The sequence below is a fragment of the Lissotriton vulgaris genome, chromosome 7 (genome assembly GCF_964263255.1).
Source record: "Lissotriton vulgaris chromosome 7, aLisVul1.2, whole genome shotgun sequence".
NCBI lineage: Eukaryota > Metazoa > Chordata > Amphibia > Caudata > Salamandridae > Lissotriton > Lissotriton vulgaris.
Window position 1 is genome coordinate 1,652,611,690 of NC_141695.1, and position 27,996 is coordinate 1,652,639,685.

At 45.2% G+C, this 27,996-nt stretch overlaps 1 protein-coding gene across 4 annotated transcripts in view; it reads left to right on the plus strand.

Annotated features, from left to right (window-relative positions):
- GNAS (GNAS complex locus) overlaps positions 1–4,458 on the plus strand; it is a 941,300-nt gene extending 936,842 nt beyond the window's left edge. For all 4 annotated transcript variants that reach the window (XM_086932636.1, XM_086932635.1, XM_086932638.1 and 1 more), the window contains one exon: positions 40–4,458. In XM_086932636.1, the coding sequence (XP_086788762.1) occupies positions 40–186 (147 nt within the window). In that variant the 3' untranslated portion in view covers positions 187–4,458. The remainder of the gene's footprint in view (positions 1–39) is intronic.
- Positions 4,459–27,996: the final 23,538 nt, after the last annotated feature.

Consider the following 27,996-nt stretch of genomic DNA (forward strand, 5'->3'; position numbering starts at 1 on the left):
TAGCTTATCATGATGTAATGGATCTCATTGTTTCTACAGAGAATCAGCACAGCAAATGGAGATGGACGGCACTACTGCTACCCTCACTTCACATGCGCAGTCGATACAGAAAACATCCGCCGGGTGTTCAATGACTGTCGGGACATTATTCAACGGATGCACCTTCGCCAATATGAGCTATTGTGATGGAGAGCACGTTTTCGGTGTTTCAGACTCCTTATTTCTCATTTTAAAAAAAGAAAAGAAAAAAAAAACGTTACCACAAAGGGTGGAAGAAAACTGGTGCGGCCTCCCTCGAATTTGCACCCCCTCCACTTTTCTCCATACTGAACTACAGCAACACTTCTAGCTTGCTTCTGTTTCCCTCCACAGACAGTGTGAGATGGCATCAGCATCTTAGTGCCATTTACTTGCAGGTTCCATATGCTTAACATTAAAAAAACAGTACCAGTCAGCCCAGAGCTTGGAGTATGTGAAGGATTAAACGCAAAAAGCAGAAGTTGGAACAGAGGGCGAGGCATCGACCCATTTTTTAAATTAACAATGTGGGCATACTTTTACTCCGCTCCCCTCGTAAAATCAACTGTATCCAATCACTCCAGAAGAAGAAAGGTGCCAAGTCGCAGACCAAGTGATGTCCAAGTATGATCATGTGACTGTAAAAAGTAGTTCTTTAAGGAAACTTCAACAATTGTACAACAGACCTAGACAAATGCAAAAAAAAATCAGTTGTGGCTACCTTTCAGAAGGGCCTTAAATTCCAGTTTTGGGGAGCCTGCTAACATCCTTGGACGCTACAAATTGAACCGCATTTGAGGCCTGTGTTTGCAGATAGTTAGCTACACATTTTCTTTCTTTTCAGTTTGTCAACTGATCGACTCTTGTCTGCTATTAAAGAAAACATGAGAAAAGATCATCAACTTCGACAGGTGTTCTCACAGTTTTCCTCCCTATAGCTCTCCCCCACTACTTCTTTACCTTTCCTAATTTTTTTTTATTTTACTGCTGGATTATTATTCTTGTACAGACTGTAAAATGTATTATTTTGTACAACTTTATTGAAAAAAATAACTTGTAGAAGATCTTTGTGCCTTGATTATGGCTGTACCTGTAAAATGAGCTAAGATGTAAGTATGTTTGCGCTGTACAGCTTTGTCAACCCTATCTGCAGCATTAGCCCAAGTTAGGGAAAATTTACCTGTAGTTTAGTTTTTTCTGGTTTATAAAAGAAGGAAAAATACTGTTTAGTAAAAAAAAGTACAAATTGTGCAAACTTAACCACTTTAAAAGTGAGGTCTTCAACAAGTGACCAGATGTCGCAGCATCATGCTTTTTAATTTTTAGCTTTAACTCGTTTAAATCTCGATCCAAATGCAAAACATGGCTTGTTTCTACATAAACCAAATTTTGCTACAAATTATAAACGTTAGTCTTTGGTCATTCATAGTCCTTATTTGCAACAAAAGCAAAATTGAAAAACGAAATCGTAAGGCATTGTGCAAGTATGGTGACCATCGGTAGTCTGGGAGGATTGTTTTTGCCGTCCTCCTAATGGTGCGTGAACATAACCAGGACTAAATGGTATTATACAGCCCTTTGTGTTCGGCCACTGAGTTCTAGTTGCAAATGACATTTTCATTTCTCTTTTAATAAAGAGATACCGTAGGAAAACTTCTTCATCCCAACTGTATGAGTAGGGTGAATCTGTGTGAATTTTTTTTCTTAAACTTGAATAATTTATACAAATTATGCTTAGAACAAGATGTGGTACAGTAAAGAACAAGCAAACATTACTGTAGCAATAAGCATGTCATTTTAGTAACTACTACACTCCTTTACATTTTTATGTCTATATTTTGTCTGTTAATGTTTCATGTGCAAAGACATTGTCTGCAGTTACGAGATTTTAAAAAACTAGTGGGAATGAGTGGCTTCAGTGAGTGGTACTCAACATTACGTTAACGACCCTGAAAAAAATCACTTCTCATGAAATTAGACAGGCATATTGTGTTTACCCAGGAATACTCAGAAAACCTTATTTTCATTTTAAGTTAAGATGGCTGAGTGAACTATTCAAGCACGGTTTGTCAATTGTTTGTTAATGCAAATCGTTTCCATCCTGGCCTCAGATGTTACACTGTTTGAATTGCCTACAAAAGACTGGCATAGATGTTTTTACTGCCTGAAGAGGGGAAGCCATCAACAAGCCAATGTGCACACGGAACCTTCTTATAAATATCATGGGGAAGCAGGCATACGTTGATCAACACTACATGGAATTCCCAGTTGTATTACGACCTATGATCTGGTGTGCGAGTAACTGCTGTCTGTGTAGCTTATATTTTTTTACATTTGTGGGCGACGATTCCTGTGTCCTTTTAATTTTGAGTCTTTTTAAAGCATCTTATGTCATACGTGACAGTTTAAGTTAAAGTTTAGTATTGTTGTCCTTCCAGTTACTTCGGTATGACTTTATGGTGTGCATTGTTTATTGTAGCAAGCTGGCCTTCTTAAGGTATGCTGAGGATATAGTTGTCCTGCCTGCCCATGCAAGGTATGGGAGTACCCTAAGTGTTCTATAAAAGGTCTCCTGCAGTATAGGCCCCAAACATGTCTGATGCTAGGAAATGCTCTTGTTTCTTCATCACTTTTGAGAACGTGTTACATTAGAGGGGTGCGGTATCAATCAAGATGCGTCATTTGGCTCCAACTGAGTGTACTAATACAATTAAGTTCACATTTTGCTCTTATTTAGTTAATCAATTTAAAAAGCTCCAAGATAATTTTTGCAAAACTGATCCACAATGAGAAATATCAGACTGTACACAAGGCCAGACTCGCAGCGACCTGCCTTCTTCGTCCTTGTTTGTACTGTGAAAGCACCTTGGTTAACACTCCTCAGAGCTAGTTCTTCAAAATCATCCTCACTCAGGCAAACATAGGATCCTTTGTGAAAGTGTCTTAATGCATAGCCTGCAAGGAGATAAAAATAACAATTTATCTTAATGCATAACCCAGGTAGCCTCTCTAATAAGAGAATGTGAAGGGGGTGTGTCGGAACACAGTCTGCACCTCTTCATTGCCTGGCTGGCGGTTTTAAATGAATGTTGCAATGGTGCACATCTACAAGGAAGACTTACAAATCCGTGTGTCATAGTCCTTGGCTCGGCCATAGGCATACATACGAAGGAAAGCTTACAGTAAATCATCCTGATATTTAACCTCTGTATTGTCCTCCACATAAATCTACAAAGTTTTTCTTTTGAATGTTATTTTTCCAGATGTTTGCACTTAGGTGGACAGACAGAAATGTAAATATATATAATGCTCATATAAATGGTGTTTGTGCTACTTTCAAACTTCACTGTACAGTTGTGGATCAGGTTTCTGACCCAGCCATAGGGATGCTCCTTTTCCAATAAGTTATGAATCCTGCAGAGGTAATGGGTGAAGGCAGCATTTGTTGCTCAACAGATAGACGTCCCAGTCTTGCAGGTATTGCTTTAACTGAAGAAGACTGGTCTCAAATCAAAGCCCACTGCACATCATACCAGTAAGTAGCCTTGTCTTGCAATTAGAAATCACATCAGGACAAGCAATCGCGCACATATAATTGTGTGTAAGTAGTACGCCCACAGGAGAACTGTTTTCTTTGTATCAGTCATGATTCTTGCTCATGTAATTCCCCCTCGAGCTGCAGAATTACTTCAGTGCTAATTCAGGACAATTCAGAAGCTTATTGTTTAAATGCTGTTGATCAGCTACGGCAGGTTTTCTGCTTGAGGATGCCATAATAAAAATGTATATCCCATTCTCAATCTTACCTGGTGAAATCAGTTTTTGACTCGGTCAAGTTGAGGCGATTCTTTTTATTTGCATTAATGACACAGATACCAGTTTCACTTGTATATTGAAACCCTTTTCATTTTCTGAACGCAATTGAACAAGAACAGTACAATAACTTTGTGTCTAAGTGCTTCCCTCAGAATTTGCAACTTCCTTTTGGAACAGCCTGTTGGTTTTCAAAAGTGAGGCAACATGACACCTTTTGGGGCTGAAGCATGGTTCTACCAAATATGTACAGGGTGTGGAGGTCCATTGTTCTTAGAATATGCAGTGACATGGAGTTTAAAAGGAAAGAGTACACTTAAGTGAAAATAGGTGATTAAAATATTTTGTATGTTACAGACCCTAACTAAGATGTCACAAGTATCTAATTGTTCTAAATTTCCAAACATGTGCCCTACCACGAGGGGGTTAAAATGTCTTTCATTGATGTATATATCGACATACACACCCACTCTGGTGACCCACTTTGTATTATGAGGCAAGCATTCTGCTTTTCGCTGGTTGACTGAACTGTAAAAAGACCAGAACATATTTAACAGGAGAGTGTAAGGATATATTTTATAATATAAGATTTTTTTCTTCATATAATAAATTTCTCCCCTGACCTAAGAAGCTGGTTCTAATTTTTGTTTACCCTGGTAATTTAATTTTGCAGCATATCCTTATGCTCCTGTACTGCCTGTTTCTGTCACCAGGCGTAAATCTGTACTGTGTGCCATTCTCTGAGGACTGCAGGTTACTCCGAAGATCATTGGACCTGAGCGAATGCTCATTTACATTCTGTCACATCGGTTTAAGCTCTCCGAAAAACCATCACACTACGCAGTACAGATTTATTACTCACTTGTTGGGTTGGTGGGGAGTAAAGCAGAGGCCCAAGATGAGCATGAGCGATGTACATAGCATCAAAGTTCCTGAGACTGTGGCGTTTGTAGTCTGTGATTGTGCAGACTTATGAAAGTTATTAAATTGTCCCACTGTGTTTGATCAGTAAAATATTTGTTATATGTTCCGCATTTATCCAGAAATAGAAGTCTTGAGCATTAAAACCATTTTAAAGAAGATGCCTTTCACTTCCCTTCTGCAGGTGCACTTGAGGCCAGGAATGCAATATCCTGATCTAGACCACGATTTATTTTCCTAGCAAGAAAGAATAACCAACATTTTATCCTAGATCTCGGAGACTTTATTTATTTTGCACTTTTCAATGTTGAAGAGCTCGAGAAAAGTTTCAGGTGCTTATGGGCAGCACGTTACCTTCAATACTTGCTATAATATAAGACTCTGCATGGAGGGCATACTTTGTGCAATAGGTTCTTAGAACTTGGAATTGACCTCCTCGGCCATCTCGCTAGAGGTTGTCCACTTGCATTCCTCCGTGCTGTCTCAAACAACTTTAAGTGCTTTGGTAGTGTCTTTGATGGCATGCAAGTTTCGAAGAAAATATTTTCCAATTTGATTAATTGGGATTTTTGAAATCCTTTTTGGTGATAAGTTGTAACTCGCATTCATTCTCTGCATGTGCGGCTCTCTAGTCTGACCTCGGTACGCCAGCGCTTATCTCCTGCCTCTACCATGTTCATAAGCATGTTCGTCACAGAACAGCACTGAATCCCCTAGAAAACGGAAAATACTATAATGAGCTACTGAACCTGAAACCACTGGACTTTGCTACCTCTTTCTGAAATGTGTTTCATTTCTTCTCTATGGCTTTAACCCCTTCGCTGCGGCGGCTATTCCGCCGCAGCGCTAAAGGGGCGGGGCGGCCGCGCAGCGGCCGCATGCTGGTGACAGAGCCGCTCCGTCACCAGCCGCGGTTGAGCTATGCTGGTGACGGAGCGGTTCCGTCATGACCCGCCCCGCTCATTAGAACGCCCGCGCAGGCGCGAAATCAGCGCCGCGCAGGCGCGGCGGCTGGGCCATGACGGAACCGCTCCGCCATCAGCACAGCGCACCCGCAGCTGATGACGGAGCGGTTCCGTCATCAGCATGCAAAGGGTTAAAATGCATCCCTCGTGAAGGAAACGGCAAAGTGGCAGATACCACAAGATCCAAAAGAATGACATTGTCCCTGAACCTCCTGGCAGAGACATTCTGCCAGAATCCTCCAGTTGCTCTTCTTTGTTGTCTTTTGCTCTGTTGTGTCCTGTTACTCTACTTTCTTTTCCAACGTCTAAAAAAAATTCTGCCCTATTAATATTCCAATATTTCTTCACACACTGGTTACTTTAGAGCACATTAACTGGTCCCTAGGTCCATTTCGATTAATGCCTTAATGAAAAAGCTTCCTAACATCATGCACTGGCTGGCTCAATATATTTCACCAAGAAGGCTGATAGGAAGGAATGCGCAAGATCGCAAAGAGTTGGCACCGCAGCTCCAATTAAATCTACATATTGTGTAAATATTACCAACACCTCTTGGTGCTTGAAGACTGCATTACTGCACGAAAAGGGCTACACAAAGCTGCATAAGCAATTTAGCGTAAGGGTAAGCAAGAAACTAAAATACAAAACCAAAAGTGCATATTTTGACGTACAATGGTTTGTAATACAAGATAGGAAAAAAATGTCTTTAGAGCCCTAATCACAACACAAGATCTCATTGTATGCTTAGTTGAATCTTATTCAGATTTCATTTGATTGCCTGGTTGAGGTACATCGCCATACTGCACTATTACACTTGTACTACATTTCTGTGGTTGTTCAAAGCAATAAACCAGAATTTCTAGGGTCTTCCTCATCCGTAGGATCATAAACGTGTATCTGGCCAAGTAGCCGCATGTCTCTGTAGTGATGCATACTTTGCAAGATAAAAGCACTTCACTTAGAAAATAACTTACTCTAGACACCCATGTTTGTTATACGTTTTAATATCTTGTAAGCATTGTACCTCACGTTTCTTGGATTCTATGCTGGGAAAACGTGATTTTGAAAAAACTGCAATATGCTTTAACACGTTATCAGAAGGGCCACTTTTTTATTAGAACTTATGTTTGCACTGACACAGCCATTTCAATCCTTATTTTAAGACTGGACTTTAAAGGGGACAACATAGATTTCTACGCCTTAGTGTTTTTCCAAGTTATCGGTGCTCTGAACCGATTCTATTCCAGACTCCCATCATTTTATGCATACCTCTTAAAAAAAAACATGTTAATTTGTGAACCATCCGATAGACCTGTTATTTGATTAAATTGGAGGGCTGCAACCTGGTTTACTTCTGGCTTACCATGCACTGTTAGATGCTCAACACTGTGTGTATATATATATATATAGTGCAGACCGGTCTTCTGTTGAAGTCACTTCCTGATTCTTCTGCGTGGGCATCTCTAACCAAATAATTCAGAATCTGAAGGGCACCAGGGTGCAATGCAGTGGTCGGTTTTCAATACACATTTAGCAAAGCTTTTCTTTATCTCCAATACTTTTCAAGTTACTAGTGCATTCAGGCCATCCCTAGAGCTTTTTACTTAGTGGACTTTCTTGGAGGATACACAAGGGCCACCACCCCTGTCCATGCATATATATTTTTTCATTTCATTTCAAGAAATCTTTATTTCGATCACAGATCATAAAAGATGCATTGCATTTATACAAAATTTTAAAAAGTATTAAACAACAGTGGTGATCGCATGATTAAAACAGTAATAAAACAAAGTGCCGGGATTTCAGTCTATCTTAAGTCGACGAATCTTTTTATACAAGCCTTTTTACCCATCTGCTTCGAGTAAACCACATAGAAGTTAGAAATTTAGACAGGGCAAAATCCACAATAGGGGATAGGTCAGTCTTTAAAACTCTATAGGCAGTTTGGAAAGATCTAAATCCCAAATTTCTGAGTAAAGGAACTAGCCAGTATTTCCTGCTCCTCTCATAGCCCTTGCAAAAGAAAACTACATGAACATCATTCTCCTTTGGATGTGCACATACCGGGCAAGTTTCTATTGAGGAGCGGCATGACCAGGACGCGTTGAATGATGCTAAGGGAAGAATTCCATATCTCCATTGGAGAAATAATTTCCTCGTTAGAATAGGAGACATGGCGTCTAAAGCACTTTCAAGATGATATGAATCTTTAGCTTTTATGAACAGGTGGGTCAAAGATCCCTCTCGTGTACCATCGATGGCCCTGGTGAGCTTCAGATCTTGATAGGCTCTCACAAGTACCTTTTTTGGGATCTTTGAGCAGGTCTTTAGAGGGTCCAACCATAGTTCCGGAAAACCAATGTCCTCCAGCATTCCCTTGATGTAGATCAACCACGGAATTCTCCCGGCATTGTGTAACTGCAGGAATTCCTGTAGCTCCGTTCTATAGTTTATAAGATCTGGGCTACTCCATAAACGCCTCCAGAATGTCAGAGGTTTGAGACCCAGCTCCTCCGTTATTGGTCGGATTCCCAAGTCCAATCTAAGGGGAAGAAGTGGAGTGCTCTGTGGGAGGGCTACAAATATATATTTTTTAAAAGCCAGTGCAGGTCTTGGTCCTTTCCTATACAACACGTTTTCAGACTAAATGATCATTCACTTGCCTGTTTCAGTGCAACATTTTGTTCAAATTGTCTAGTACAATTTGCTGAATTACTAGATTGATATTGAACACATGCCTTCTTCAGATTAATATTGAACACATGCCTTCTTCAGATCATCGTTTATGATCATTCCCTGCTTTATTTCCCTTTCTAAAATGTGTTATGCCCCCTCTCGTGTTTGTTTTCACCTATGTAGAAAGAATGGTGTGTGGCGTGGCATGCTTTGCAGGACTGTTCCAAATCAATTGGTATTTCTTTTCTGCTCCAGCAGAGAAGAGCTACATTCACACAGACCATACGAATGTATTCAGTGCCTCCATTAAATGTTCATGAGGGAGCCAGGACTTTTTCAAATGAGGGATGGGAGAGTGGTTTGAATGTTAGCCTTGACTTACGTTTTGTTAAAACTGGCCATTTTGTCAAACTGCAGTGCCGAAAACCTTCCTACTATACATTTAGAATGACTGCAAGTATTATATCAAATACTTCTCTTTATGTGCACATTACTAATAATCTGTCTTTCTGCTATGTGAGCTACAGGACACCCACTTGTGGCTAATGCTTTTTGCGCCCTGTAATATATGTATATTTTGCAAAGAATAATGAATCACATCTATAAGAAAAGCTTAAAACAGACTACTTTAATATTGTAAATAGAAATCATTGAGGCGATACTGTATTTTATTGGAAGAAAGCAACTTTTGAACCATAATGGATGCCTATGGTGGTTAAGGTAGAATATCTGTTTTTCTGTTATTGGTCCTCAGCAATTGTTGGCCTGTAAAATGCAAGGGTTGTTTCAGCTTTTGTTTCTCTTTTTTGTTTTGTTTAAAACTGATTCAAACCTTAATTTCAGATTCATACGTTTTCCCACAGTGGACATTTTGTACAGCCATTCCAGCCATTCCACTTGTACTGATTGTCAGACGTTCTGGTTTAAGATTGTGTGGGCCTTTTTATGCTTGCTTTTCATATTTATGAACTCTTCTGTCACTTATTTAGAATTTTTGACCTTGCCATGAGTGCTTTCTTGTCATATGCAGTATTCACACTTCTGAAGTGTAAGATATCTTCAAAATGTAAACACTACCACTTTTATTAAACAAAAGAAAAATAATGTATCCCTACAGTCTTAAATGAGGAATTTAGTGTTTTTTGATGGTTATGTTTGGGGCTTTCATTTTTTTTAAACTGGCAAAGTATGAGGGAGGTGGGTTGGGGCAGAAATGATTGCAACAGCGAGGCACTCTTATCATATTTTGACTACTCACTCTAACTTTATATCGAAGAAGCTTTGGAAATAAGAATGAGTGTTGGTGACAAAAACAATTTTTTATTTTACTTATCCTACAGTTGTGATAAAAGCATGTCTCTCTTGGAATAAGGTGTTGAAGCAAGCATAAAAATACTTGAATGGGTTACTTACAAATATTGTTTTTTGCGGTATAGTCCAAAATAGTAGTTCTCTAAGGAAAACTAATTTTGGAGAATTTTATGAATACAATTGGCATTTTAAATACCAAGCAGTTTACTTACAATTTTCTCTGGTGGGAACAAGCCTCACTTCTTTTAAGTTAATTGCATTAAGCATTGTTTGCACGCTATGCACTGAGGAAAACATTTTGAATTGGAGTTGCTCAAAATTTCCTAATGGAACAGGATCGGTTGGCACTTTTTGAAAACATTTCCTGCCTTCAAGGTAATCAAGTTTCTTGCTTCATTAGTTTCAAAGCAGCAAAGTAATATATATCCTCCAAAATGCTAATGCTATGTTCGTCCAGAAATTGCAAGCATTTCCTTAGCAATATAAGCTGCATCGGAACTGTTATAGTGATCATAGCAAAATAAAATAGTTGTCTTCCTCTTGCCCAGTGTTTCTTGCAAATAATGTTTCTTAAATGTAATAAAACACCAGCTTGTAGTGAACTAAAAAGTGCGATTCTCACAGAACCAACAAAAAAGCTGAAATCTGCCCTTTTCACGAATTATAGATGTAATAGTGATCCTTTTGCCTTTGCAAACATACTAACAAAATTGCATTTTCTCTTCCCTTTTGAAAACAGCGTTTCTATGATTGGCCTCTGCCTGCTATATTGTATTGTTACATGTGTCCTATGGTTGTCCACTATCATGATCAGGGGTTTCATAATGCTGTTAAAAGCAGCTTTTGTAATCAAAGCTGTTTTTCCATTCTTGAGACGTAACCGTATTCAATCTTGGAGACAGCCTCATTCAGTCAGTGTAAACACAATCCCTGTGCGCGCACATATAAAAACATTTGTCAAATTTCAGATATTCCACAGTAAGTGACAAGATGAAGGAAAAGTTGAAGCCTTGTTGGTCTTGATGCTTTATTACTCGAAACTAGACAGCGCCAGCCGACACGTGTTTCGTCTGAGTAAACATACACTCGAACTCTTCAGGGCTTACTTCGAATGGAAGCAAGTGGAACAATCCCCCGGAACCGGTGATAATTCCAGCCCGGTTCGGGTGTTGCAGGAAAATCTAGTATGGTAGATGATTGATACCAAGTTAAGAATGAATTGACCGGAATATTATTCCAAAAAATAACAGATTTCGTTTTCCTCCATCATCTACCATACTAGAGACGAAACACGTGTCGGCTGGCGCTGTCTAGTTTCGAGTAATAAAGCATCAAGACCAACAAGGCTTCAACTTTTCCTTCATCTTGTCACTTACAGTGGAATATCTGAAATTTGACATATTATATGTTTTTTATATGTGTGTGCACAGGGACTGTGTTTCTCCAAAACCGGGTGTTGTCTTGTACAACAGCTTCTGAGGGGTTGTTAGGGTCACCCCTCACCCCGTAGCACCACAGCATTAGCGAAGTACAAACCACACATACAGGCACTCAGCTGAGCGCAATCACTCCCTCGCACGTAGAACCCTTTTCTTTGGCATAAAATCATTCAGTCAGTGCATTTTTATTTAAAATGCCATGATTCGAAAAGGCTGTCTTCAGTAATGGTGGTGTTTACTTACTGCTCATGATGCCGACTGGCATGTAGGGCAGCAAATAAGGGCCTCCACTTGAGTCTGTCTTGGGCTATTTTGTGTACGCTACCCCATCTGTGATTCAGGGTCTTCATTTCGGTTTCCACAGTTCGCCTACTGATTTACTTTGGCCTGCCTCTTTTCGGTTTGCCTTCTGGGGCCTAGTGCAGAGTTGTTCTTCTGATGGCATCTTGTTTATGATTGTGTCCTCTCCATATTTCACTCATAATGACGGTGTCCATGCTCTCTTGCATCTTGTGAGCTGTTTCATGTTCGAGATGGTTTCTTGGCCAGAAACTGTGCAAAATTCTCTCTGGATACAATGTGTGGAAGCCTGACAGTTTGCTGATGTAACTGTTATCCGCCAGCATTCTGATCCATACAAGAGTGTGAACATATCACAGATCTGGTGAAGCCTCAGCTTTCAGCACCTAAAGGCATTCCTGGCCTCGTTCCGTCTGCACTTGGTCACCACCTGCCCCTCCATCATGTCTGGGAAGTACTGCCTAGGTAATTGAACTTGATAGGTGAGGCATTTGGGATGTTGAGTGGCATGACTTCTGATTTCTCTGTGTTGATCTTCGGGCCCACTTGATTTATTTTGGGACATATGATGGTGTGTGTGAGAGTGCTAGGCTAGGTCATCTGCGTAGTCAAGGTCCTCCAGTGTAGCGAATAAGGTCCATCTCTTGCCTCTGACTTGGTCTTCTGTTGTGCATCGCATCACCCATTAGGTTGGAGAGCAACGCCGACATCATGCCTCCCTGTTTCATTGCTTAGAAAGCTATATTCACTATCTCCCAAATTGCAGGTAAAATTATCATAGTCCTCATCATGAGCTTCTATCTCTTACTAATGCCATGGGCTCTCAGTATATGTCCAAGGCTGTGATGGCGGATACTGTAAAAGGCTTTCCCAAAATCAATGATGATGTATTGTTGTGTCTGCCACTTCTTGCACTGCTCTATGATGTTGTGTAGAATAAGTATCTGATCAATACACCTCTGTCCTTGCAGAATCAACCTGATATGTTCTGGACTGCTCTACCACAGCATCAGAAATGTGCTGCATAAGGATTTTCGCCAGGATTTTATTCGGGATTGATGAAAGAGTGATTCCACACCAGTTTACTGCTCCCTTCTTTTGAATCTTGCTGATTCCTTGGTTACAGTAATTGGGTACTTTCTTTCCCTCCCTGATCGATGTAAATCGGTGGAGCATTGTGGCTAATGTTTCAGGGTTTACCTTGAACGTTTCTGCATTCAAGTTGTCTTGGCCAGGAGATTTTTCCATTCTTGAGAAATCTGATGGCAGTAATGTTTTCCTTCTGTGGCAGGGCTGTGTTCACGTACACGTCTGTCCCTGGTTTTTGGATGTCTGCTTCCCTTGTTGATACTGGTCTGTTCAAGACTTCATAGAAGTGCTCAGCGTGCTTCCTACTCTTTCTCTGTTGTGACTAGTATGCCTTGCTTGTCCATGATAGGGCTGTTGTATGTTGCACACAATTTACTACTGACTATTTTCGTGATGTTGGAGACCATCCTTCGTTCTTCTCCTCTAGCTTCATTCTCTGCTTAGCTGGCAAGGTTATCCATGTATGCCTATGTACCTTCTCTTGTCTATCTTTTGACTGTTGTGTTTGCTTCTATGTATTGTTAACTTTTACTTCTCTTGACACCTCTGGCCTCAATTCGTTTTTTTTTTTTTTTTTTGCTGCCCTCCTGTCTGCAATAGCTTGCCATTGGTCTAGTCTTATCCATTTTCTTTTTACCTGTGTCTTTATCTCCTGATATGTTTCACTACTCTTCACATGTATTGAAGCAACCCGTTCCCATTTTTTAGGTCTCCTGGCGTTGAACCGCGCGAAAGCGCGGTCTTGCCAGAGACCTATTGTGAGTGACTCTGCTTTCCAGGAGAAGGGACAGGAGCTGGCCGCGCGCTCGGAATTGAGCGGGCCTCGCGCACACGAACGTGCTCACTGTGGCCAGCTCCTGTCTCCTCTCCTGGAAAGCTGTACCACACAGCCACACCTCCCCCTGCATGCATACGGACACACACACAGTAGCGCATATACACATACAGAGACACACCCCCGCCCGCCGTCGCACACACACACACAAGCGCACCGCCGCCCAACTAAGTCCCACTTACCGCCAATCCGGTGTTCTGTAGCCTCCGCGGGGCTCTCCCTCGGGCATGGGAGCCCCGCATCACCGTGAATTATGTCCGCCCTCCAGCGCGCGGAACATCCGAGGCCTGGGCCAATGGACTCCGAGAACGAGGCTGACGTCACAGCAGCCCTCCCTCGCCCCCTCCTCCGACGCCAGACGACGCAGACTGCGGCTGCACGCTGAGGGGAGCCGCCATTACAGCAGCTCTATTGATTTCTTATTCACACTGCAGCCGAGCATTTACAGCTGCTGGAAAAAATATGTTAAAAAATCCTTGTTTTGTAGGCGGGGGTAAATCAATGTGCCCGGAATCACAGGATGTTGGACCGACGCCGAGACTCGAGCTTGCTTCCCCCGTTCCAAAATCGGTAGCTCTGGTTGGTATGCCACGTCCTCTCTCCCTTGTCCTTCTGTCCCGCTTCTTGAGGGACCCTCTCTCCGTCAGCTGGATTCTCCCCTCTCAAGGCACCCCACTCTGTGCGAGATGTCTCCCTCTCTCCTCGCGTCCCCTGCCTGCCCTGGTACAACACTCCTCCCTCGCTGTCTCATTCCTGTAAGGGTAACGCAGAGAGTGCCCGGGAGGAGGGAGGGACGGAAGCCCGGCGCTGCTCCTCCGCCTCTGACTTCCTCCTACCCTGCCTGTAGCTTGGAAAGGGGCCCCACGGGGAGGGCGCCGCGGGACTTGTGTACAGCGCCCACCGGCGCCTCTAGCCGACTTGGACCCACGGGTGAGGCCGTAACCGGGAGCCCGCAGCATGGGCGGATGTCCGGGGGCCGCCGCCGTCCCAGTGATGGCGAGTACTGGTCTGTACTGGCCTCGTTCTTTTATTTCCACACACTGACGTCTACTCTGTTGAGAGATTTGCGCTGGTTCATGTTGTTTAACACGGTGGATAGACCGTAGTCAACGGGAGATTGAGAGGTAAACGACTCAGGTGGAGAAGTGTGGCTCAATGATTAAAGCTGCTTGATGCCTCTTGGCAGTCAAATTATTCACCGTACTACTATAATCCGATTATTTCCATTATTAAACTATTCATCATGTATTTAATCTGAAAACTTCAACCTTTTCCATTAGTCCACAGACGGGTAATTTTGCCATTTTCTAGATTCCAATGTACATGCTGTGCCCATCCAGACCTCTTGCATAAACATGACAGATGCAGGGGGTTCATCCAAAACAGCGTTTATTAAAAACCAATGCATTTCGAGCATCAAGTGCTCTTCGTCAGGGTACGCTGTTACATGCGCTCTCGCTACTCGTCGGCCAAGTGAATACATGATGAATGGTTTAATAATGGAAATAATCGGATTATAGTAGTACGGTGAATAATTTGACTGCCAAGAGGCATCAAGCAACTGTGCGGCCGGTGGAGCATTGAGTTGCTCCCTTCTAATGTTTTATCTACATGTGCCTTTGGGTTTGGCACAATACCGACCTGCACGCTAATGAGGAACAAGGACAAATCGTTTGAGAATGTCGAGACTTGGAGTGCACCCCACATCCCCCAATTTTTGTATTTCAATGATTAGAGCGGCAGACCCTGATGCAGAGGTCGAGCCCAGGACCAGGGTTCAATTCCCCGCCTCGGCGGGTCTTGGGCTCAAAAATTCCACGGACCTGATAATTCTCGCCTCAGTGCCTATTCCAATCATGGAGTCCCACTCTGCAACTCTGGGCAATAGCTTGTTTAATTTCCACAACGGCCCCCACAACGCTAAGGATGCCTGGCCTCCACCTTGGGGGTGCCCAGGAGTGGATGCCTCACAGGGAAAGCCAGGATTGGTTCCACAGCGGTATTCGTACAAGCGCCTTGAGACCCTTGCGGGTGAGTAGTGCGCTGTACAAGTATCAATTTACATTTACATTTAGGTGTGCTGATTCGGGTACTCTGGGTCGGTGACTTAAGTACTCCTCGTGGTTTTGTGTTAGTGGTTAGTACTGGTGATGGGCTACTGGGTGACCGTGTACTAGGCAAGTGCTACACCTTATACGTGACGTGTTCGCCAACAAATCTTGTCACGCCGGTGTTTGTGATTCCATACTTTCAGTAGTAAAGGTGGAACTACAGGTCCCAGAATGCACCTATTTTGACTACAAAGCGTGACTAGCCCCCCATTTCCTTGTCGAAGGAATGAATCTTAATATAGGATGAATCCACCGCTCAGCGGGAGAACAGGTCAAAGGCATTTCCAGTGGGTGACTGTGTGCGGTGAGTAACTATCACTGCTCGGGTGCCACCCGTTTCTGGCACATGAAGGTGACTTTCAACCCGTTCTGGATTTCACTCGCAGGTTTGTATTTATTTATAGCGCTTAAAGTCAAAGTATAAGTATAAAATAGTTCTCCAGGCTTAAACACAACGCCGACTGAAAGCCAGGCGCATGCCACGGGACATTTAAGATCTGCTATCCGGTGAGTTTTGTGCAGAGTAACAACCCCTTTGTTAGTTTGCTGTGCAAACACTGAACAGTCCGGGGGGGGTGGGGGGAGTGCGCGCGGGTATCTGTGCTTGACAGTATCTTATATTATAGTGAACAAGTGGTCCTTGACATAGATTCAACAAATAACAGAGTTTATGAAATTCTAGTTCAGTTATTTTTTGCTCAGCTGTAGAATCAATCTATATAATTGGTGGAATGTAGTACATTAGCCCAAAGTAACAAGCTTATACATAAAGAGTTACCCGACACTCAAAAATTCAATTGAATCCAACTGGATTCTCTGATTTAATATACAATTCTTGAAAAAGAGGATACAAATATTTACATGTTATAATCAACATAAATCTTAATTCGTATAAAAATTATGCCCGTGCACAGAGAAAGATAAAGGTTGGTGCTCAAGTGATTGATCGAAGAGATCAGGAAAACAAAGTGTGAAATTCAATATATACAAAGTAATGAGCCTGCCCTAATTCACGCTTGTAAAAAATGGATTCTTTTTACTCGCTTCTATTCATCAAAAACAACCTCCATTGTCCTTAATTTGCACTCTTTGCAAGGGGATTCGGAGGAAGAGGGGAAGGGGAGGGGGAGGGGGGGGCAAAAAATAGATGCAGGCTCCAGAGGGAGAAGTGTCGACGTTTCGACCCACGTATATTACGGGTGATTAGATTCCTCAACTAAGGGTCTTCATCAGGACGGGACCTGGGAGGGGTAGGGAATGTTTCCAAGTGCACGTCGGTTAAAAACCAATGTCAATGGGCACCCTTTGTGGTGAAATACCATGTGTGCGATTAGTCCGCACCAAAGGTTTGTTTTTAAATTGGGCGCACCGAATCTTTCGGGGCGACGTTGTTGAGGAAATGAATCGGTGCCCTCTCTCTACTTTATCTTGAAAGCGCAATGTATTAAATCTTTATTTTATCCTGAAAGCGCGATGTATTCAACGACCGCTTTCTTCAAAGCGTTTGAACCTCTCCGCGTTTCGTTCGTAAAGAATTTGAGATTACATTCCCGTGACTCAGTGACGCCGGTTACTAAGCAACCAGGCAGACACGGCTATCACGCTCGCTTCCACATTGTGAAGTTGACGGAATGAGGAAGAAAGCGGTAGTTGAAGCACATCTTGCAGTGAGCGTTTCCAGGTGACGCTTATTAGGTGGTTGAAGCCCTGTATAAACATACATCTGTCGAAAGATCACAGTGAATAAAATAGTTTACCTCGAAGTACTGAGTGATGTGATATAGACAACTCCAGCTTTGCCCATGGCCTGTTTGATGTCACTCAGAACCCTCCAGTCCACAAGGGGGAGGCCCTCCAGGTCCTTTGCTGAGCTGAGGCGGTCACACCGACAGGAGCTGTTACTTCCTCAGCTGAGGCAGCCAGGAGCCTGCGCATTTAATGCATGCTGTCTGACCTGAAAATGAACAGTGTCTGTCAGGCCGATCTTGGCTCAGCCTGACAGACAGTATTCTTGAGGGGAAAAAGGTGAGGGGGTGTGGCCCCTCAGCCCCAATGGACAAGCCGCGGCTGGATATGTGGTGTTTGGGTATCCGGCACAAGAGCTGTAACTGTGAAGCATATCTTGGTATATTCTATCAGGGTAGACAATAGAGAGAAATGTATATGGTACATGCTATAGTGTCTAATTTGCTCCATTAGTGTGAGGCTTCTTTGGTTGGGGCACAGTGTAATTTCCTTCATTTAACGACTAGACTCCCAGTGAGGTTTTCGATAAGGGCTAGCATTGAAAAAATAAAGGCAAATCTTTCTGTTAGTGAGTAGGAGTTCTGCAAAATCTCACTGTTTTGACAAGAGACAAAATCTGTTGCCTCTGACTTGATATTGCACCGGAGCCAATTTCCAGGTTGCAATAGTATTTCTTCAAACATTAATCCATAACTTTATATCTATGTTGTTGTTTGGGGTGGTGGAGGAGCGCATTCCAGCATTGGTGTTGGGAGTTATGGCATTTAAATTTCCAAAAACAAATGTATAGGGTCCTACAGAATTTATACAGACGTTCTTCGACAGTCTTACAGCCTTGGAGATGAGGCTGTGGTAGATTATTCATATGAATGAGGAAGCACACAGATACCATTAAAAGGATATTCTGGCATAGAGCAAACAAGTTAATGAACCAATAACGGAGGTTTTTTAATTTTATGCGAAACTTAAGATGCTCTGCAATGGCACAAACGTTTGGGGTGAGGGAATGATCCTGCCACCCAGTTTAGATCTCCTGACAACTACAAGAAGGTTAACCGAACCAAAGCATCTGGAAGGGAAGTAGCAATAATTGACGGTCTGAAGGTTGGTGGCCTCTGTTCTAGAAATAGCTCTATAGCCAAGCCAAAGTGCCTTTAAAAAAATAATTGTTTGGGAACTATCAAGCAGTGTAGTCTGAGCAGATGTTTTGTGATAGATGAGCGATGAGAAAGCCCCAAATCTGGTGAGCAGCAGCAATCGTGTGATCTAGAGACAAACGATGTATGTAGTTTTGAACACCTCAATGCAGGAAATAGTGATAGTCAATCCTAGCCTTTATAATCCACTTGATAACAATTTTGTGATGGTCAGATGTTGAATCTGAGTCCTTAAAATCAAGTGTATAACAACATTGTGAACAATATGAAGATTCAAAAAAATCATACCACATTGATAACATGACTGGGGAACAATAGGGCAGTGTGAAAAGCTACTCCCAGGTTGCAAGTTGGCATAACAGGTGAAGGAGGCGACCAACTCTGGAAGCCACCACGACGAGGACCAGTGGATAGGGGCAAGAAGAAGTTTCAAAGATCAAAACCTCAATTTCAACACTGTTCAAAGTATTTTGACTTGTCCAATTAGCAACTTCAGGCGTACAGATTTGAAATTTATCAGCGGCGTTTGCTAACTGTTTGAAGAATTGAGCTGTCATCTGCATAGCACATGGTGGAAAAGTTTGACTTGGGTGATAAATGAAGAGCTGTAAAAATTGAAGATTTAGGGTGGAGCCGTGTGGTACCCCACAGTTGATGGACTTCTAGGTAGAAACATTTCCTACTTGCCCACTGTTATTTAGATAACAATGGTTGAAAACCAAAAGTTCGGTGACCCTAAAACCAAAACGAGCAAGCACTGAATATGTTTCCTGTGAGTCACCATTCCATGTTTCACTAACATCTTAATAAGATGAGGGCTGTTTTTTTACACTGGTCTTGTATGACTCTAAAATCTCCAGAGATTGCGACTAGGGTGTTTTCAGTTGGGCAAAAACCAGAGTGCACAGATGCAAGAAGGGAGTTGGATTCAGTAAAACATGATGGCTAAATATTGACTTATCTGCCAGCTTTTTGAGGTAAATTATGTGAAATTGGCCCGCAATTACTTAGGACCTGGGATCTGCTGGGGATTCTTTTTCGTTAGACAGAATGGTCCTGGACTGTAAAAGGAAAGATCTGTAGCAAATAGTGACACACTTATACATACATACATAAAACCAAAAATGATGTACAGAGTTTTTATTCACAATGTACAGAAGGCCATGTTCAATGGCTATACATTAGAATACATTCAGTGGGAATTTGTTTTGAAGGCGTGCCCATATACGGGGGGGGGAAGAGAGAGGGAGCAGGGAAAAGAAACAAGTAAATGAAAATGTACATACAATCTTCAATGAAAAAAAGGGGTAAAGAGCAATTTATACAATTATTTTGAAATTCCCAACAGATTTTTTTGTGATCTCCTGGTCCCAGGGACACAGCCAAAGTATAAATCAATCCAATAGACTTTATGCACACCATGCTCCTAAAACAGCTGTATGCATCATGCTAGCGGTAGAGGCTGGTGAAGTGGAGTAGAAGTCTACGTTTCGACCCAATATGAGGTGCTGGGAAATTACCCCTTGCCGGGAGGGTCTTCAGGACAGGGGGGGGGGGAGGGAAGGAGGGCGATCCTCCTAGGGGTAAGGAAAAGAGATCTTCAGTAAGATAACTGGGTGGTCTCAAAAGAGATCACTCGACATTGTGGGTATACCTCATAGCAACTAATCTAATTTTAGAGAAAATCACATAACGGAGAACCAGAAGGTTATGACTAAAGGACCGTGTAGCCCTCCGTGAAGTAAAAAATATATAAACAAGTCAAGTCAAAAAATGTATATAGCGCGCTACATACCCAGAGGGTCTCAAGGCGCTTGAAGAGGGGTGGGGAATTACTTGTCAAATATCCACGTTTTAAGTTGCTTTCTGATGCTAGGTGGTTCTGAGTAAGGCGAAGGTAAGTGGGAAGTGAGTTCCAGGTTTTAGCTGCCAGGTAGGAGAAGGATCTACCTCCCATGGTGGTTTTGTTGATGCGAGGTACAGTGGCAAGGGCTTGGTTGGATGATCGTAGCTGGCGGGAGGGGGTGTAGAAGGACAGTCGTGTGTTGAGGCATTCGGGTCCGATTTCGTAGAGTGCTTTGTGTGCGTGGGTTAGGGGCCGGAAAGTGATCCTCTTATTGACGGGGAGCCAGTGAAGGTTTTACAGGTGACCAGAGATATGTTCTTTACGCGGGATGTCTAATATGAGCCTGGCTGAGGCGTTCTGGATTCGTTGGAGTTTTTTCTGAAGTTTAGCGGTAGTACCGGCGTAGAGGGTGTTTCCGTAGTCCAGACGGCTCGTGACCAGAGCGTGGGTGACCGTTTTCCTGGTTTCGGTGGGGATCCAACTAAATGTTTTTTTTGAGCATGCGAAGAATGTTGAAGCAGGATGAAGAGACGTCGTTGACTTGTCTGTACATCGAAAGTGAGGAATCCAGGATGACGCCCAGGTTCCGTGCGTGGTCCGTCGGGATGGGTGCTTTTCCAAGGGCTTCTGGTCACCAAGAGTCGTCCCAGGCAGAGGGGGAGTTTAAAAACACAGTCTTGGACTTAAGGGCATATCAACCAAGCAGGAGCCTATATCTGAGCCTTTCGGAATGAACGAGCCTCCTTAGGGGAGTTAAACATATTAATCTAAAGTGTTATAGTTGCTCGCTGGAAATGGAATTGGGGTGTACACAGGACCAATGAATTCTATCAATATGCATAGAATGAGAGCAGCAGCTTACCTAACCATCCGGGATTCAAAAACTGGGAGGGGTAGGTTGGAATCACTAAAAACTGCGACGTCTTAAGGGAGCATTCCTGAAAAAATACAAAGTTCTAATTTGAGAACAAATATCAAAATTCTATCCATATTAAAGAGGCAACCACGTAAGTGATATAACGTGTTGTGTTTTTATTCCCGAAAAGAGACCTTAGCTAATGATAGATACCTGTGATAACACTCATATCCGTGATGTGATCCAAGGCAAAGCAACATACCAATACCATGACAGGCTATTTGTGCTTAGCAAGGGGGAGTTACCCAGCAGCTCTCAAAGGGGCGTGGCTCCCGCATAGTGCGAGAAAAACGGAGGAAAGACTGAAGTGTTAGGTTGCTTGGCAACTACTTGAGTGGTGTTCTGCCGAGGACTAGGTTAAAAATCTAATTTATACACAAAGGCTAGTGCCTACCTCCGTCCAATAGATTGAAATAGGTACAGGAGGAGGATGATAGTTGAAAAAACGTTTTTAAGGAAACGGAAAGTATCGGGATTTTTTTTGAAAAAAGGATTATTAAAAGAAATGGAAAAAAGGGTAAAATGCCAAGAGGACTGTGTTATTTCTATGTAATGTCAAGAATTAAAAATACGAATTACAGGACACATACCTGCCAAAACATGGTGGGAAACATGTCCAATTGTGAAAATAATTACCACACAGCTTGTCCTATACAATAAACAGCATAGATATCATATTCATACATTGTGCAGGCCTACAGGAGAACGTGGTAGAGGCACGTACCTACCCACATGGTGGTAAAGGTGCATATCCAAGTGTTAGGTATAGGGAACAGTAGGATTGAATGACAGAGATGAAAGGTTGTGTCAGAGGTTGGCTAATTGTGCAAAACTGCTCTCGGACTCATTGAGACCGTTGGAGACAGAGTCAAAAAAGATTATCCATTTTAATTCTCTCATGTTCAAGATTGGGATTATGCTACCTCCTCTAGGGCCAAGTTTTACATGTTCCAAAACAATCCATTTCAAACTCTCAGGTGGGTGCTTTTCTTTGATACAAAGTTCTACCATGGGTGCTCCCAACACCTCGCACATAATGCGAATTTGCCTAGCCTTGGTGCTGGTAAGTTCCAATTCTATTAAGGACTCGGAGGCGAGGATTATGCCATTCTTTCATCGCTTTATTCTCTACAGCAGCAAGAAAAAATAACACAAACTACTTTTCCCATGAACATTTGGGGAAAAAATAAAGTCAAACATGAGTCCTATCACAGTGTCCATGCACCGGTTTCTCCATCATGCTCCGCTGTACTTATCTCCTCCTCTTTCTATGCGCGAAGCCTTAACATCAGTCCATTCACGCATCTTGTTTTGAATTATCCGCTCCTGCAAAAGAACACACCATCAGATCCATTCTGTTCTAATAGAACGTCAGCAGTAAAAAGGAAGAGCATTACACCGCAGAGCAACAAGCGCACATCCTACGAAAAGGAACATAAACGCTTTACTTACATTGCATACGGGGAGGGTCCACTTCCATGAAGTCACTGGGAGGGATAATCCTCGCCTCCGAGGCCTTAATAGAATTGGAACTTACCAGCACCAAGGCTAGGCAAATTCGCACTCTATGTCAGGACCGGAGGCTTCGGATTATGCCACCTTATCGACCACCAACCTGGCCACATCAATAACTGGCTTGAAATAGAACCTCTTGAACGTGGAGTCCGAGGACCAATCGGCCGCTCTCATCAGGTCCTCCAACCGAGCCCCAAGGGCAAAAGCTTTAGATGCCATGGCTCCTCGCGTAGAGTGAGCCCCAAATTGCTTAGTATCAATCCCCGCCTCCTGCATTATCCCACGCACCCAACTGGCGATCGTCGGTGAAGTAACCGCCTTATACGGTTTCCGCAAGGCAATAAGCAGCTGCCGCTCACCCGGAGGGCAAGTATCTTCAGTCATATCCTCATAAGCACGGAGGCACTGTACTACGCACAGTTTAGGGGAGTCCTGAAAAGCTGGGTACGAAATGACCCTAGTATGTGTTTTGGTCCGCCTGCTGACGGTAAAAGAAACCCCCTCAGGAGAAAAAACCCTGGCAGTTATATCCAGCGCTCGCACGTCCGAGACTCGCCGGCAGGACACCAGGCACAACAACATGGCCAACTTAGCTGTCAACTCCTTACGAGATAAAAACCTGTTCGGTTGCCAGGAAAGGAACAAATTCAGCACCCTGTTCACATCCCACAGGGCGGAATACCGAGGTTCCGGCGGTAAGGAAAGCCATGTACCTCTCAAGAGCCTGCAGACCAAAGGGTGTTCGCCAACCGGGGATCCCTGAACCAGGTCATGCCCCGCCGACACCGCTGACCTGAAAGTGTTGATCGACCGATAAGCCAGGCCCTGATCAGACAGTTCCGCCAGGAAATTCAAGACACGCACTACAGGCGCCCCCACGGGATCCAAACCCCGTCGCACACACCAACGGCTCCACCGGAGCCAAGCCGATCGGTAGCGTTTGGTCGTGCTGTCAGCCCAAGCCTTGGAGAGCAAGTCCTCTGCTGTTCTCGAAAGGCCAGGCAGCGTCCAGCGTCGCCGGAGAGCCTCCACGCCATCAGGTGCAACGAGCCTTCCAGGACCAATCTGTGGGGCGCTCCCTCCGGATTCAGCAGAATGTGGGGAGACTGGGGGAGTAGGATCGGAGAATCCCAGGAAAGTTCCAGTAGAACCGGAAACCAAACTTGCGATCTCCACCACGGAGTGATCATCACTACCTGCGCTAATTGGCGGCGCAGCAACGCTGACACGCGCGTTATCATCGAGAACGGTGGGAACGCATATCCCTGCACACCCGACCAGTCCTGGAGGAACGCATCTGTCGCTTCTGCCAGAGGGTCGGGGCGCCAGCTGAAATACCGCGGGAGCTGGTGGTCCAGGCGGGACGCGAAGAGATCCACCAAGAATGGACCCCAACGGTCCGAGAGCCTGGCAAACAGGGTAGGATCCAGCTTCCAAACGCTGGCGTCCAAGATATTCCTCGAGTGCCAATCGGCCACCTCGTTCTGGCGACCCGGCAAATACTCCGCTGTAACCGATACCTGGTGGTCCAGACAAAAGTGCCAGAAGTCCCTGGATAGGTCCGCCAACATCTTGGACCTGGTACCACCCAGGTGGTTGATGTACCGGACCGCCGACACGTTGTCCATCCTGAGAAGGACGCAAGATTGTACCCTGTCCTTCGTCCAACATTGCACTGCGAAGGAGCCCGCTAGCAACTCCAAGCAGTTGATATGCAAGGACTGCTCGAGAGCAGACCAGGCGCCGCCCGTGGAGAAATCTCCGCACCTGGCACCCCAGCCGGAACGGCTGGCGTCCGATTCTATCACGATATCTGGGGCGGAACCGAAAATCGCACAGCCATTCCAGGCCTCCATGTGCGTGAGCCACCACCGTATTTCGTCCCTCACGTCGTCCGATAAAGGAATCAACTGAGAGTACGTCAATCTCCTCCGGAGATAGTACGCCTTCAAGCGCTGCATGGCGCGATAATGAAGGGGTCCCGGGAAGATAGCCTGAATCGAAGACGACAACAGGCCCACTAACCTCGCCAGATGGCGCAAGGAAATCAGCTGCTTCGCTAGAGTTTGACGCAACTCGTGTCTGATCCTCGCCATCTTCCTGGCCGGCAGGCTCAAAGTGGATGCTACCGAGTCTATGTTGAAGCCGAGAAACGTAGCGCATTGCACGGGAACCAAAGGAGACTTTTTCTCGTTGATCACAAACCCTAGGCCTTGCAAAAAGGTTGGCCGCAGACAGCAACTGTGACCGCAGCCTCTCGGGGCACTGGTCCATGAGCAGCATGTCGTCCAGGTACACTATCATTCTGACCCCCTGAGCCCGCAAGGCCTCCACCACCGGCCGCAACACTTTTGTGAAGCACCATGGCGCCGAGGAGAGCCCGAAAGGTAGAGTGGTGAACTCGTAAACCTGATCGTCCCACCTGAACTGGAGGAAACGCCGGTGAGGGGGAAAGATTGGAACCGTCAAGTAGGCGTCTTTCAAGTCGAGCCTGACCATCCAATCGGACGGGCGTAAGACATCGCGCAAGAGACGTATCCCCTCCATCTTGAAATGGCGATACACCAACCACTCGTTGAACTCTTTCAAATTTATCACGGGGCGACTGCCCCCATCGACCTGGTCTACCAAGAAAAGATTGCTGATGAACCCTGAGGGGTGCTCGCAAGCGCAACAAATCGCCCCTTTTTGGAGGAGGGCCGCGACCTCTTCGCTCACCAAAGCTGCATCGCGCTGGGAAAAGGTAATGGGGCGAGGACGTTGTAGCTGACAAGGACGGCCATGGAACTCCATTTGGAAGCCCTGAACCGTCTGCAGCACCCAAGCATTGCTGGTAAGGGAGGCCCATGCAGGAAAGAACTGCGCCAGCCGCCCCCCCACTCTCAGGCTCGCGGAAGGCAGAACACTCACCTCGACCACCGCCCTGCTGTTGGCCACGCTGACCTCCACGTCCTCCGAACTTCTGCCCTCTTGTGGGGTAGAAATTGTTGAACCTGGCCTTGTCCTGGTGTTGGCCGCGTCCGGAGCCTTGACCTCTATCCGAGCTGGTGCCCGGCCGAACGAGCGGCCCCTTCCTCGTCCGGCCTTGTCAAAAACACGAGGCGCGAAGACCTTCTTAATATTTGACTGAGCACGATCCAGGGACGTAAAGGTGGCCACGAATTTCCCAAGTTCCTTGACGAATGGGTCACCGAACAATCCCCCCTGGGCCACTGCACCTGCCTCCGACGAGGCGAGATCGCCCAGCTTGGGGTCCACCTTAATAAGCAGAGAACGCCTCCTCTCCGTAGAGAGGGCGCAGTTGGCGTTGCCGAGGAAAATGATGGCCCTCTGGGCCCAGTTGGACAATACCTCCGGGGAGATCGAGTCGCCCGACACCTTGGCCTCCTCCGCTATATCCAAGATCTTGGTCATGGGCCCAACAGCGTCCAAAAGCTTGTCCTGGCAAGTGCGCCAGGACCGGTCGATCCCCTTCCGAGGGTCCTTGACGAACTTCTGGAGAAAGGTCGCCATTTTCGGGTCGATGTCCGGGGTCATGGCCACCTTACCCTCCAACGAGGGCCGGGGACACTCCGCACGCAGGTGGCTCCTAGCATCCTTGTCCACCGGCTTCCTCAGTCGATTAGCGACGTACTGGGCCACCTTGTCACACGGGACCCACTCGGAGGATCTGGGGTGGACGATGTCGTCCGGGTCCAGCATGTCGGACGGACCCGCAGAAGATGAGGGCTGAGAAGGCAGCCACGACCGGGAGGAACAGGCCTCCTCCTCCGAGTCCGGGGAGTCGTCGTCGTGCTGCGGGTCCGGAGACATAGCAGGGGGTGAAAGCGGGGGAACCTCCGAAGGAAGAGGTTGAGGAGGTTGCGCGTCCTCCAAGGCCTTGAAGGCGCTCTTCACCCTAGCGAAAGCCGCCGAATCAACTCCCTCAGTGCAAGGCTTCTTGGGAGGAGGGGGGGGGGAGGGGACGAGTCCGCTCCGGAGGCCGGAGCCGGCGCCGGAAGCAGGGCGGCAAACTTGGCATAGGCCTCGTCCAGGCGCGCCGAAAGACGTTGCTCCAGGGGGACCATGGCCTGGTCCACCGCGCGATAGATTGAGTCATCGACCGCCTGGTAGAAATCGTCGTCCAACGGTACGTAGTTCAGAGGGTCTTCCTCTGGATACTGGTCGACGTTCCCCTGCATCGTGAGGTAAATTAGGCTCCAGCAGCGGGAACGGAAGGCAAAACCAAATGACCCTCCTCAGGGCACTCTACTGTCTGGGGAGTCCCAGCGATATGGGTGGCCCAAGGCACACAATTAACGGGCTAGGCCCTGGAAACGCTGCAGCCCTCAGATCTTGGGGCGCCCCCCGGCAAAGCGTTCCCACGCCGAAACGGCACAATTTCGACCCCGAAGGGTGTTCGACAAATAATACAACCCAAAGGGCGTCCAGAGAAAACAGGGAAACCTAATTGCGACCCCGCAGGGTGTCAGAGCCGGAAGGCTAGGCACGGGACCCGCTGGTGACAGGAGCGCGCCAGAACACTCTAGAAGCACCTGGGAGCGGCCCTTCAGCAGACGAGACACCGGCCCCTGGTGGCAGCGCCACCACAACGCACACTACTGGGCAAATAATCGCGTAAGGAGCGCACTAGGCGTCCCGCGACCAACAATGGGAATCTGTGGAAAACGACAGAAAACCGACACCCGGCCCAAAGGCCAAAGGCACCACACAGAACCCAAAACCCAGGAGAGAAGGAAAAAACCAACTTAACTTGCTGCGAGCAGCGAAGAATGAGGAGGAGACAAGTACAGCGGAGCATGATGGGAGACACCGGTGCATGGACACTGTGATAGGACTCATGTTTAACTTTATTTTTTCCCCAAATGTTCATGGGAAAAGTAGTTTGTGTTATTTTTTCTTGCTGCTGTAGAGAATAAAGCGATGAAAGAATGGCATAATCCGAAGCCTCCGGTCCTGACATAGAATTCGGCTGCAGTGTTGTAAAAACCGTACCTTTGCCTTCTGTTGTGTCTGTCCCACATATATTAGGTCACAAGGGCAAGTTACACAGTATATCACATCCGTGGTATTACAATTAGTGTGTGATTTGAGTTTGATCTGGTGGTGTCTGAAACCGAATTCTTTGGATTGGATGGCTTGTGGGCAGGCTTTACACGTGCCACACCGGAAATGGCCTGTAATGGGTGGAAGGTTCCACATAGTTGATAAAGTTGGAGTCGTCGGTGTTGTCAGAAACTAGAGGAGCTAGAATAATTCCAATCTTGAACATGAAAGAATTAAAATGGATAATCTTTTTTGACTCTGTCTCCAACGGTCTCAATGAGTCCGAGAGCAG